The 14,076-nt window shown below is 34.2% G+C and overlaps 1 protein-coding gene across 1 annotated transcript; it reads right to left on the bottom strand.

The window, feature by feature from the left end:
* Positions 1–12,951: 12,951 nt before the first annotated feature.
* LOC106766373 ((3S,6E)-nerolidol synthase 1-like) lies at positions 12,952–14,070 on the bottom strand. Its single transcript, XM_022782785.1, has 5 exons — positions 14,050–14,070; positions 13,830–13,968; positions 13,510–13,602; positions 13,354–13,431; positions 12,952–13,239 (listed from the first exon to the last, which is right to left on the bottom strand). The coding sequence occupies exons 2-5, from the start codon at positions 13,929–13,931 to the stop codon at positions 12,952–12,954; spliced, it is 561 nt and encodes a 186-aa protein (XP_022638506.1). The 5' UTR covers positions 13,932–13,968; positions 14,050–14,070.
* Positions 14,071–14,076: the final 6 nt, after the last annotated feature.

Here is a 14,076-nt window from a genome sequence, read left to right as displayed (position 1 = left end):
TGGTCAATTCACCTAATGTAGACTTATTCTAAGGTATGTAAACATCCTAACACATGACATGGCATGATGGTAACAAAACTAAAGGAGTTTTGCGTCATCCTTCTGATGGTGAAGCTTGGAAGCACTTCAATCGTAAACATCTGTCCTTTGCTAGTGAACCGCGTAACGTGAGATTTGGTTTATGCTCTGATGGGTTTACCCCATACATTCAGGCATCTGCATCACCATATTCATGTTGGCCGGTGATAGTTACCCCATACAATCTACCTCCTGAGATGTGTATGACAAAGCCTTACATGCATCACCATATTCATGTTTTTACAAGACTTTCACAGGTTAGATCTGAACATGGGTCAGCTCCTACATCGGATGATGCGAGTAATGCTGATGACGACATCCGTAGGACACAGTGTTGGGTCGATGTCGTTGGTGGGAAGAAAAAGGGACGAGTCTACATTGCAGGACAACTTGTTGCAAACTATACAGCATCGAGAGGAGGTACACTGAAGCACCAACCTTCTTCTTCTTCCACCCCTTCTGCTGACGAGGCCATCCAGCGCTTGACACAGCTACTAGAGCAACGTGACCAGGAAAACCATGCATTGAGAGAAGAATACACTGACTTGAGAGACGAGTTTTCAAGCTTCAAGTCCCTGGTCATGAGAGCGCTGACTTAAACTTCAGACACTCCTTCCACTATCCCTTCGACCCAGCCACGACCCTCCCTGTCACCCGCCGTCCCTCATCAGCCCAGATCAGTCCAGCCCACACCAGTCTATCCCACACCAGTCCAACCCACACCAGTCCAACCCACACCAATCCAACCCACACCACTCTAACCATCTACATATGAGCAGGACGATGAAGATATATCTCAAGACTTTGTACAATTTTAGTTTCATTTTGTTATTGATCATAGTGATGTGTACATTTAGATGTTAGTATATTATGATATTGGTACATTTATTTTTGCTTAGAATTGGATGATATTACTATTATGATATTGTTAGAACATATTGGATGTCAATACATTATGATGATAATGTTAGTACTTTATGATTTTTCATCAATGAACAGAAGATTTTGGAATGGACAATATATATGTAGGTTTGTTTGTGGATTGAAACTGTTATGCAGGTCTGTGTATGTTGTGAACATTACATTACAGGTACTTGTGGTTGGACAAGAAAAACAAATACAACTCATTTTTCCCTGCAGCAAACCGAAGGCTTTACCGAGGGGCACAAGCCTTCGGTAATTACCGAAGGGCGAAAGCCTTCGGTAATTACCCAGGGCTTTTGGCCCTCGGTAATTACCGAAGGCTTCTGCCCTTTGGTAATTACCGGGGGTCAAAAGCCCTCGGCAAAAATAGCGACAACATATTTACCGAGGGCTTTCTGACCGTCGTCGGGCCCTCGGTAATGGGTCTTTATCGACGGTTTATGGAGTTTTCCGAGGGTTTTTGGCCTTCGGTAATGCCCTTCGTTACTGTAGTAGTGCACGCCCAAATATAGGTCAGAAATGCAGTCCAAAAACAGTCCAAAATGCAACCTAACAAAGACGTTTGAAACTACAACAAAACGCAACGAAATGAAATGATGATCGGTTCAAATGAAAGCTTTTTCATCAAAGACTAATTCAATCGGAGCAAAACTAAATTTAAACGGTCAAAAGCACAGAAAACGAACCTCTAATGGCGCGACGGAGAAGACGATCAATAGTGGAAACTGCTCGCGGGTTCATGTTCTGAAGTTTATGTCACTGTAGACGTCAGTTATCAGTCGAGACAGACGTCTGAAAGGTTATAGACGTCGGTCATCTCACTAATGCGACGTCTATATCATTTAAATATTAATATTGGCGCGAATTATAGACATCAGGTATGTGCGCAACTGAAGTCTAGTTGGACAGAGTCGTCGGTTGGATTGTAACCGGCGTCTAGTTTGTAGCATAATCATTACAGTTTCACCTAACTGTCAGGTTATAGACGTCTCTTAGGCGGGGCGTGGACGTCTATGTCTCAGACATTAATGGCACCAAACTACCTGTCAGGTTATAGACGTCTATTGGGGGGGCACCGACGTCTACCTCGCGACTTTTCACCATCTCTGAGACCTATACACGTCGGTGGTGTTCTTGGAGACGTCTACAGGTCGACTGTTCACCTTACATGGCAGCCTGTAGACGTCGCCTTTTTGGTGACCGACATCTATAATTCTTCAGGCATCAATTGGGCCAGGGCCCGACGTCTACTTGCCCTACTTAATTACGAAGTTGCCACCGGTCATTGTTTTACGTCCGTGCACATAACAACCGATGTTTAGGCGGTGACGTTAAACAGCGTTTTTCCACTAGTGAATGACGACAAGTTTGTATGGTCTTTTTGAGTCTCTATGCAACAACTTTATATTTGTCATTCTATGCACCTCCGGCATTTCAAATTATATGAACTCACTTATCATTACACACTTTGGCTCTTAAATCCAATTTTATGAAATGAAGTTCGCTTTTACTTTTCAAATCTTGTATTTTTTTTTTATGAAAAAAGAGATAAGAATATATTCTCAAATAACTGCGAAAGTAGGTGAGCTAATTGTGGCAAAGGAATTGTACTGTGAGAAAACGAGGCCTGCAAGATTTTAGCCGCCAGTTGTTAGGAGGAAAAATGGAACTACTAGCCTAGAAAATTATCATAATATATTTTTTTCCACTTTTTCGGTGGGTGGTAGTTTCAACTCACGTAAAATAATTGTTCTTTTTTAAAGAATTTTGTTTGTTTATTTTAATCATTTTCTCAATTGCATGACAGTATTAGGCAAAAATAAAAAATAAAAAAATTAAAGAATTATATTTATATATTTATAATATTTTAAAATTTACTAAAAATTAATAATATATTTAAATATAATCTATTTTTAATTGTATAAATATGGTAATCCTAACATAACATGATAATTTACAATTAATACTTAAAAATTTATGCACACTCTAGTTAAATGTATTTTAATATCTTATCTTTTTCCTGAGTATGAGTCACTTAATATTTATATAATAAAATTATTTTAATCAATAATAAAAGTTGAAAATTTGTCTATATATTTTAGAAATTTAAGTTAATTTTGTATTACTTCCTTTTATCACTAGTGTAGAAAGGGTTTTAGACGTTAGTTATTTTGAGCATTTCACGTCACATCAAGAACCGACATCTTTACGAGTGACGTCAATGGGACGTCGGTTTTCTGCATGTGCGACGTCGTTATAGACATCAGTTAAGGCCAAAGCTCGACGTTTATAAAGACATCAGACATTACACTAACTGACGTCTAAAGGCACCCTAAACGTCGGTTTAGTGACACGTCCGACGTCTATAAAGTCGTCAAACATTGCAATTAACCGACGTCTATGGGCACTCTAGACGTCAGTCATTACATTAGCCGACGTCTATGGGCACTATAGACGTTTGTCATTACATTAACCGACGTCTATGATGTGTTGTGTTTTGATGTGGTTTTTCTCGTGTCTTTTGGGTAGCGTAGTAGCACCTCATTCCTTTGCTAGTTTCCTCGTAAGAAAGAATTGTGTCTTTTGGATTTCTCATGGCATTTCAACCCAAAGACGAACTTGGGTCGTTGGCTTGGTCCACTCCGACCGCCAATGAAAAAAGAATACGGTGAGAATACAGTGACACCGTATTCTCACCGTTTTCCTTTTCAATGGCGTTGGGAATAGCTCTATGCAATGACCCAGGTTCGTCTTTGGGTTGGAATGCCATGAGATATCCAAAAGACATAAGTTTTTCTTAGGAGGAAACTAGCAAAGGGAGAAGGTACACTACGCTACCCAAAGACACAAGAAAAAACCGCACCAAAACACAACGAAAACACATTTTAATCTGTTCAAATAAAAAATATTACATAAAAGATTACTTTAATCGGATTAAAAGCAAGTTTAACCATATCAAAAGAGATTAAATGCACTTGTAAATTCAGAGGAGCAGAGAGAAAAGCAAAGGAAGACGAGGAAGTGCGCGAAACTGCTAGTTCGCAATCTCTGTTTTAAAAAGAAATCCGACGTCGGTTGCACACGAGCCCGACTTCTATAATGGAAAAGACGTCAGTGAACTCACTAATTGGACGTCTTTCTGATTTAAAAATTAATATTCGCGGGGCTTGTAGACGTCGACTACTAAGGCCACTGACGTCTATATACGATTATAGACGTCAGTGAGGAGGCATCTGACGTCTACATGACGAAAAGGAATGACTTTTCACCTACCTGACAGACATATAGACGTCGGGTATCTCTTACCTGATGTCTATAGGTTTGACAAGTAGGTGAATAGCCATTAATGTCCACCATATAGACGTCAGTTTGGCAGGATCCGACGTCTATATGACAATAAGGAATGACATTTTACCTGCCCGGTAGACATATAGACGTCGCTTATCTCCTAACCGACGTCTATAGACGTCGGGGCTGCCCTAACTGACGTCTATATGTCTGAGCGGTTGGTGAATAGCCATTAATTTTCGCCATATAGACGTAGCGGCCCTATCCAACTAACGTCTATATGTCTGAAAGAAATGACTTTTCACCCACCTGTCAGACATATAAACGTCAGTTAGGACGACGTATAAAAGACTATAGACGTCGGAGCACCTTCTAACTGACGTCTATATGGCCAACTTATTTACGAAAATGCCACCAATCATTATATATGTTGAGCTTACCCTTAACTGACATCTAAAGGATGATGTTAATCAACATTTTTGTACTAATTCATATAAGTCAATAATATTTGCAATTAGGATTATATATATACTATATATAATGATTTATTTATTTATTTATATATATTGTATATATAATATTCATATTTGTAACCCTCTATTTCAAAGTCGAATACAAATAATAATATATTATATATATTTTAATTGAATCTTAACAATTTATTAAAGCCATTAATATCAAATAAATTTTCATAACTTATTAAAATAATGTAAAATAAAATTGTATTAGTCATTACATTTATTATTAGTAAATTATTGGTAAAAGAGAAAATGATAAGATCATGATATTCAGATGATAAAAGTAAATCTAAGTATTTAAACATGAAAAATATATTGGAAGACTTATAATTTAGTTTTAAGCTTTTGTAATAAGTTTTTTATATTTATGTATATGACTTAGTTTAGAGATGTATAAAACAGTTCTCCACAAGATCACTTAGGAAAGACTTAATCGATTATCACTTGAGATAAGATAATCGATCAGTGATAATTCCGAACCAATTTTTCAATTTCTTGACTTAAATTTTGAAAATAGGAGTCTATATATTTTATATAAACTTAGTTTCAAAAATAACTTTTCATTCAAAAGTTTAGAGTTGTGCTGCCAAAGAAACTCTTTGTGTTTTGTGAAAATAGGCTTTGTGGGACCTTGCATGAGTAAAGTAGGAACTTTCATTAAGTGTGTCTTGAGTGATGAAGAGTTATTGTTGTTACAAGGAAAAGTTTTCATCCTTTGTGTGTTTCGAAGGAGGTGTTTTCATTCCTTGTGTGATTCATGGAAGGTGTTGTTCATTTCTTGTGTCTTCAAGATAGGTGTTTTCCAACCCTAAATTTTATTCTCTATGATTTTAAGTTGTGGTTATTTTTAGTGATTGGTTAATCCCTCTTTAGAGAGATTAAAGACTAGACATAGTGTCTTTTGATTCAAACTAATATAAAATTACTTATGCAAATCTTGAAACATAGGAAAACACTAGAAGTGGAAGAGGGGGGAGGGGGGGGGGAGGGGCCGGGGTGGATTGAATAGTGTTTTCAAACTTTTTCGCAATACAATGTTTAATGACTTTTGCAAGGGTTAAATAATCTGCAATAGTTGTTAGACGCTTGTGTGTTTAAAAGAACACTTAAGAAAACGTTTATAAAGAAAAAACAATAACACACATATTTTTATATTTGGTTCGCTCCAACCTGAGCTACGTCTAGTTCTTCCTTTAGTCTTTTTAAGGAGTTTCACTAATCTTTAGCAAAGATTACATGAGTTTTAGCATTCATAGTTTACAACGAGTATTATCAATCACTCTTAGTTGTAACACTAGTTAATCGATTAAATCATTTAACTCAACTAAGTTAAACACCAAGTTTTTTAATTCACTTCTAAATTTACAAGATAACTAGAAAAAGGTTTTTCAAACAAGATACAAATTTGATAACTTTTAGAGAGAATAAGTTTTCAATACAAAGCAAATTTGAAAGGCTTGTAAATATTTTTTTCTTTCTATGAAAGTGTTAGACGATGTGAAGAGACATTGTAACATCAAGCTTGTTTATATGCACATATTCTTCTTGTCTTCTCTTCATGCAATCATCTATATATATCCTTGTTCGAGAAAGATTCATTAGATAGAGAGTTGACTTCCAAGTAGATTTCATAGCCTTTTTAGATAGGTAGTCAGACTTAGGATGACGTTTTAAAGCTATTATGCTTTATCAAAGCTTTTATGAAAGTAGCTTGTACAATTTTGCAAAGCTTGAAGCTTTAAGGAAACATTTCTGAAACATCTTCCTATCTCTTAATGTCTTTATTGATCTTGTGTAGAAATTTGAGTAAACTCTTGTACTTTCATGATCTACAGAGATAAAGAGAAAAAAAATACAAGCAAAGGTACTTTTCGTACATTCAATAAATATTTTAAACGTTGATAATCGCTTAGGCACGTTGAGTGTTTAAAACATTTTGGAGCACGTCAGCTCATTGATAGAAACATTGTTTAGGAAGCGAAGCATTTAATATATGATGTTTAAATGATGTATAACGTTAAATGCTCATTTTATAAAACTGCTTGTAAGTTTTATTAGTTTGTTTATCGAGTTTTTCTTAGACAATTATTTTCTTTAAATGCTTTATTCGGCACTGTTTATATATAAAATTTTATACTTCAAGTGTTTAGATAAGCGTACACTTAGTTGTTTCTTTTTATAGACGTTGTTTGTTAAACCTTTTTTATTAGACGATATATGCTAGAAAACGTTGTTTTCGCAAAACATTATATTAGATGGTTTATATTGATAAACGCTTATTTTGTTCAATATTATTTGTTAAACTTCAAAATAAGGAGTGTTAGATGGTTTCGTTTTTTTCAGACGATTTTGTCTTAACAAATCTCTCTCTATCCCTATACTCTTTATCTTTCTTGTTATTATTTTAAAGAAATCATTTTTATAATTTGAAAGTCAATTTATAAAAGGAAAGTTTTTTTAAAAAAAAAGGCACAATTTTATTAAGGAAAGTAATTCACCCCTCTTGTTTTTTTTTTAAAGGCACAATTTTATTAAGTTTTTTTTTTAAAAAAAGGCACAATTTTAAAAAGGCACAATTTTCTAACATAAATAATAAGGTTAAATATGTTTTTAATTTCTAAACTTTGATGAAGAATTGTAAATAAGATAAGACTTTCTATATTGGTTATAGTTATAATCAATAAAGAAAGTGGACATGTTGATAATTTTATAATAAAGAAGAAAACCTTTTATACTGATTTTATTATAATTAGTATAGAAAGTGAATGTGATGTCAATTTTGTAATAAAGAAGAAAAATTTATATACCAATTCTAATTATAACGGGTATATAGAAAGTGGACACAAAGTCAATTTTGTGATAAAATATAAGTTTTTCCAATTTGCATGAAATTCCAAGGACAAAAACATGTTTAATCACTTTTTTTTTTTTAATTTTCAAAGCAGATAGTATGCATGTGAGACCTTTTAACTAGCATAATATGTTTAATTCTGCTCTTCCCTCCTTAATGCACCCCTTTTACTTCATTTTTCCACCGAGTTCTCTTTTCTATGATGGCACTTTCACTATCCTACTATTGTTGTCGTCATCTGTCTTGTTGTTGCTGTCATCATTGGTGCTATCGTCATGCTTTAAGTCTGTGATAATGACATATTTTGCTATGATTTCAGTAGTGAATTGAGAGAAAATGTCAACTCTTTCTTAGCTTTATACCTTCTTTATGCCTCAATTTGTTAAGTTTCTTAGTAGCTACATCTTTAGTTGAATTCATTTAAAATTGCTTCATTAATCCCCACTTTTTGGTTGTTAGATCATGTACATAAAGCTTGTTGGCCAAACCGATGAATGGAAGAACCACAGAAGCAAGAATGAATGTAAAAGAGGAAATATTGAGCAAAGACTGTTGCTGCCGCTGGGGTGCAGCTGGGGTGCAGCTGAGCCCTATTCTCCTCTGGAAGGCTGAAGCTGGGGTGCAGCTGAGCGCCCTGCTCTCTGTAAGGCTGTAGCTGGGGTGCAGCTGGGGTGCAGCTGAGCGCCCTGCTCTCTGGAAGGCTGTAGCTGGGGTGCAGCTGGGGTGCAGCTGAGCGCCCTGCTCTCTGGAAGGCTGAAGCTGGGCTGCAGCTGGGGTGCAGCTGAGCGCCCAGCTTTCTGGAAGGCTGCAGCTGGGGTGCAGCTGAGCGGTGGCAATGCTGATGTGGAAAAATTAGGTCTTTTTAGACCAAAAATGCGAGGGACTTTGTATCTTTTGGCACCCAGACTCGTGTTCTCTCATTTTGGAGCTCTTGGAGGCAGCTTGGAGTTGTGGGAACACTCCTTCTTCATCCTTGGGTCTCCTTTCTTCTTCCATTTCCACCATTTTTTGTAAGCTCAAGCTCTCCATTCATGGAGAGCTAGTTTCATAGTTGTTGGGGGATTGTTGTAGCCACTGAACTATTATGTAAATGATTTTGTTTTGAATGAAAAGATGCCTCTTTCATTGATTGTTAGTGTTTGATTTCTTCTCTTAATGCTTGTTGTGAAATTGCTACTCATAACTTGATTTTTGGGTTGCTTAATATTGGGAAATGTTGGGTAAATCCGGATTTGGGTTAAACACCTAAAGGAGATAGTATCTAGGGATAGAACTAGACCCTTTGGTTGTCTTAAAATCTCATTTCTTAATGCGGAACTAATTGTTAGGTTTTCCAAGGGATTGGAGGTTAATAAGGAAGTCTAGGCTCTTTCTACCAAGGGATTGGGGTTTGAGTAATTTAGTAGATTGACTTTGACAATCTAATGAAGAGGAAGTAATTTTATTTACATAAGAGTGAAGTCGGTGAAAGCATACCCCCAACAATATCATTCCATTGCATTTCTAATCTCTCCATTTCAAAGTGTTTGAGTGCTTAAGATCACTTTTATCATTTATGTTTTGTAGTTACTTTAATGTCACTAAAACTCAAATTATGGAAACATTCTTTAGTCTAGGTTAGTTAGAAATTATACGATTGTCTAGTTGCACGAGTCTCTTGGGAAACGATTTCCGGTCTTACCGATTTATTACTTTAGACGATTTGGTACACTTGCCAAAGAGTTAACAGTCTGCCCTCTGCATGTTATTCATCTAACCGTTTGCACGTTTGTCATCTCAGTTAGTGAAGTTGTTGTTGCTTGCTAGTTGTCGTCTAACTACTATTCCTTTTCTCTATTTAAGGGTGTCAGGCAATGAAAAGGCCAATCTTTGAACCTTAACATCTTACGTTACATTTTTTGGATACTCCATATGTATTTTATTTTCTTTTGTATACAATTAGTTTGTGCCTTTGTGTTCATCTTAGTTAGCTTTATTTATGTATTTACCTAAATATAATTTAGCTTTATATATCTATATGTATTGTGTTGATGCATGAATTATACTGTGACCATCATGGATTTATATCATCTGCCCTACATGTACAATGACCATCATGAATTTAAATATTGTTATACTTTAAGACAAAAGCAAAGATTATGTATATTGACATAACCATATGCACTTAAAGTGCATATATTACATAAATTTAGAACACCACGAGAAAAAAAAAAATTCCACATGTCCAGTATTTATAACAATCATGGAGATGTGACATATATTTCAAAACATTTGTCCTCCTTCTAAGGTTCAAGTATCAAACTGCTTTAAGCTAATGAATTTTCTTAAGGGTGTGTTTGGAATGAATTATATCACATCAAATTTGATTTCAAACAAAGAAGCGACTTCTGAACATATGTTTGCCAAAGTACAGGTTGTTTGTTACCCCCATCAACCTAGTTGCAATCTGTACTCCATGGTTATGTGTAACTTTCTTGATAAAATTCGATTGTAGTATACAATTGTTCTTCTCATTTGTACTTTAAAGCAAAGTACACAATTATTCTATTTATTTCATGTTCTAGGAAGATATTAAATTCTTGTCACCCAATGAGATATTAATCTCTTTAAGTCTTATGAATTTTAGCTTGTTAACAACATAGAATACTTATGCTAACGCTGAACATACGACAACTTGTTTGGCCTTAAAAGAGGGCATATTTGAACATGCCACCAATGCAACAAAAGGATATTACGTAGGTTGTTTTGGCTTTATGATAGTTGTTGTAGAAAGTTGAGACTTTTGATCTCAATTCAAAAATTGAGGCAAAAAGTTTCAATTTTGTTTCGGTTCAAAAAACTCGAAGTTGTAAAGCAAAAAAAAAAAAAATTGGGTTTATTGCCTTGGTTGGATCTAGAACCGAGGCAATAGATCTTTTTTGCATCGGCTTTTATTAGAACCGTTGTTTAAAATATGTTTTTTTTTAGAAAAAATGATATTTTCTTTAACCATTCCATATAGAGCTGTCAAAATGGGTTATAACGCACAGGCCAATCCGGCCCACTACGGGTTTGGACCAGGTTGGGTTTGAAAAAATTATATTTTTTTATGCGTGTCAGATTTCAACCCGTCTCATTTAAACTTAGCTCATGCATATTGAACTCGTGGTGGGCCGTGTTGAACTCAGCTAACAAGTTAAACCCACCTACCTAATTTTATTTTATTAAAATTTAATTTTAATTTTATAAAAAATATTTATTATTTTTTTTGCTTGAAAAAATTATTCCAGTTTAGATTTGAATTAATTGGAAGTGAAAAAATTAATTAAACACCCAAGTGAAATTTGGGAGTGAAATTTGTTTAGATTTGAATTATAAAAAGTGTAATTTTTTTTATTTAAAAAAAATTGGAATTAAATGAGCAAGTGAGCCAACCCGTTTACCCACCAACCCTTAGTAGGTCGGGTTTGATTCGAATTTTTTTGGATTGCTAATAAATGAGCCGGGTTGGGTTGACCCACTAAGTGTCTAACTCGTGGTGGGTCGGGTTAGGTCGGGCCGAGTGGCCCGTTTTGATAGCTCTAATTCCATATCACATAAACCATGTTACATAATCCCAGAAAAATAGAAACAAACACATAAGCATACCTGCACACAAAATGTTGTCCAGAAAACGTTGTTTTCTATTTATCAAGAAAACTAGAAAACATGAAACGATGTCTAGAAAAAACTGGACACAAAACGTTGTCCAATAAACAACCATACAAAAACATGACAAACATAAAATGAAACTAATCTTCAACGTGAGTTTGGGGTTGAAAGAAACGAAATGAACATCCCAAAGCGTTTATTCGAAGAGAACCTGTGCATAAAATCAATCAGTCAAAATGAAATAAAATCATTCCTAAGCACTTAATCAATGAAAAATGAAAGAAAATTTGGAAGAAATGTTGAAGATGGTGGTCACGAAATCGAAGACAAAAGACATCAGTGGTGTAGAAGATGACTTTTGTCTAAAAATATGTGTTCACGAAATTTAAACATAAACGTATGTTATTACCTCGATTATTTTTTTAATTGAGACAATAAGTCTCTACCACCTCGATTAAGAATCGTTGCCTAAAGCCTATATAAAAGAATTTAGTTATTTTATGTTTCGGTTCTTTTTTAACTGAGACATATATGATTACGATAATTACAAAAATATTATCACGCTATTTTGTGATTTGATTGCAACGAAATCGATGTTAAATAGGCGAGTTAAAATCCTTAATTTTTAGTAGTTTATACATCATTTTCTTCTTCAAACAATTATTAGAGTTAGTTACAATCTGATTATACAAGTCATTCTTGACTATTACAAATACACAAGTCATTATTGGTTATTCCATTCTTAATCTGTCCTTTGGACTAAAAAGATCTAAATATTATTTTCCACCGTTTCTAAGTTTTGAAACTAAAAGGTTAACTCTCGTATAAAAGGGATATATAGAATAAGGCTTCCGTACAAAGTTGTTTAATTCACAAGGTAAAGAATATACTGTTTCTTACTTCAACTTATACAAACTCTTAAACTTAAAATATAGAATATCAAAACTTGAGCATGGATAACAATTTTAGTAGTTAGTTGTTTAGAATTTGACTACGATAGAACAATCTTTTCATTATTTCTGTTATAATTCTGAAGATATAATATTTTATTCCTCTTAAACAACTTTATTGATTTAGCTTCGGCACATTGTACGTAATATAAAAGGAAAATAATGACAATATTGCTTTCCTTTTTAGCTAGGTAAGTGTTATCAGTAATTCATATAAATTATGTCCATATATCACACAAATTGTCATTTTATTATTTAGTATATTAATATGCACATGTTTGAATCGATTGATTAGAATAATTAATACAATTATCATTAATGATTGATTTTATGAATAAGAAATCAGTTAATTATTTTACTTAATGAATTCTTTTATTATAATGTTATAAACTATTCCAGTAGTATATTATTGAATGATTTACGGGTAAAAGTGTTGTTCAGCGATTAACAAATATAAATGTATAATCATACGTGTAGAAAAATATTATAATGTTACATAATTAGATCAATGTTATATTATTATCATCAAAACTTTTAACACAGGATACTATTTATGAATATGTTATTTAAATGGGTACTATATTATTTTGATAACCAACAAACTTATATCCATTTTACATTTATTATTTTAGGTTTTAATTTCTTTCTTCTTTTACAAATACAAAGATTATTTTTTTCAAACCAACATAGGGATTCATTGGATTACTATAAATTAAAGAAAACTATCATAAAGCAAAGAATTGAATTGCTCCTCAAGTTCTGGAAGGGACTGTTCGTCGTCGTAACTATACATCAATGGTACAATCCTTGCGAGATTGAGTGAAGCCTTATTGAATGTTGGATGGAAATGTTTATGAAACAAGCACTCTTGGTTGAGGTTCTTCCATGCATCACTGATCTTACTCATCACTCTTTCTCTTGCTACTTCTCTCGTGTACTCTGGCTTTTCATTCATCAGATAATTCACGTACGATCCATCATTGCCTTTTTGATTCTCATCCTTCACAACAATACCAGTGGTACCACAAATTTATAATATTTGACTAATATATAATACCACAATAATAATTTACAACCTATATGTTAACTCTATCAACACATAAAATCTGTTTACCTGTGCATTTCCCAAGTCATCCCAGAGTCGAAGAATTGTTCCCGGAGTAGAAATGATGTCAGGATTTCTGTCTATGATCTGAACATTTTCCTTGGTTAGTCCTTCACCCAAAAGAAAGAAAGTGTGAACCAACATAATTTGCACTCCAGAGCTTACTGTTCCATTGTTTAAGTATTCTTCAGCACCGGGCAACTTCCCAGAGCCAAACCATTTTGCTTCAACTAGGAAGGCTTTGCACAAACTCTTCCACTGCACAAAAATCACCATCACTTTTACATTATATATCATTATCAAAATGTAAAGGTTCAATTATGATAAAATTCTTAATATATATTTATAAACCAAATTTCTGGTCTCCATCGTCTATTTCTGTGTAAGTGCTTATAAGTTCGAGGGAAAAAAGCTCACATAAATCTTTGTCAACTAAGTGTTTACTGTTGAATATAAAATTAACCCATATGTGGTTATTCTTTTACCGCATTTTGTAGTGAGTGTATGGGGTTCCAGCCGTGCTTCTGAAAGACCTTGGAGCTGATTTCATTTGTTAGATTATAGAGGACACTGAAACATGTCTTCATGTAATCTGGAAGTTGTTCAACTGCTGTAATATCCCATCTGCATTGTTCTTTGTTAATCTTTGTCTGTAATTTGATCTATGAAAACTTTTATAGTGAATAAGTGGTTTCATTTACCCACCTGCAAACAGCTTCTGTGAACAGAGTT

The sequence above is a fragment of the Vigna radiata genome, chromosome 7 (genome assembly GCF_000741045.1).
Source record: "Vigna radiata var. radiata cultivar VC1973A chromosome 7, Vradiata_ver6, whole genome shotgun sequence".
In the NCBI taxonomy this organism is placed as follows: Eukaryota; Viridiplantae; Streptophyta; class Magnoliopsida; order Fabales; family Fabaceae; genus Vigna; species Vigna radiata.
Note: the sequence above shows the minus strand (reverse complement) of the source record. Positions and strands in the feature narration are given on the sequence as shown.

What these genes read in the sequence shown, in the direction of transcription:
- LOC106766373 (XM_022782785.1), bottom strand. Translation starts at nt 13,931, where the DNA reads ATGAAGACATGTTTCAGTGTCCTCTATAATCTAACAAATGAAATCAGC. An exon ending in AATACTTAAACAATGGAACA is followed by an intron (nt 13,432 to 13,509) that starts GTAAGCTCTGGA and finishes GAAAATGTTCAG; the next exon opens with ATCATAGACAGAAATCCTGA. An exon ending in ATGACTTGGGAAATGCACAG is followed by an intron (nt 13,240 to 13,353) that starts GTAAACAGATTT and finishes ATTGTTGTGAAG; the next exon opens with GATGAGAATCAAAAAGGCAA.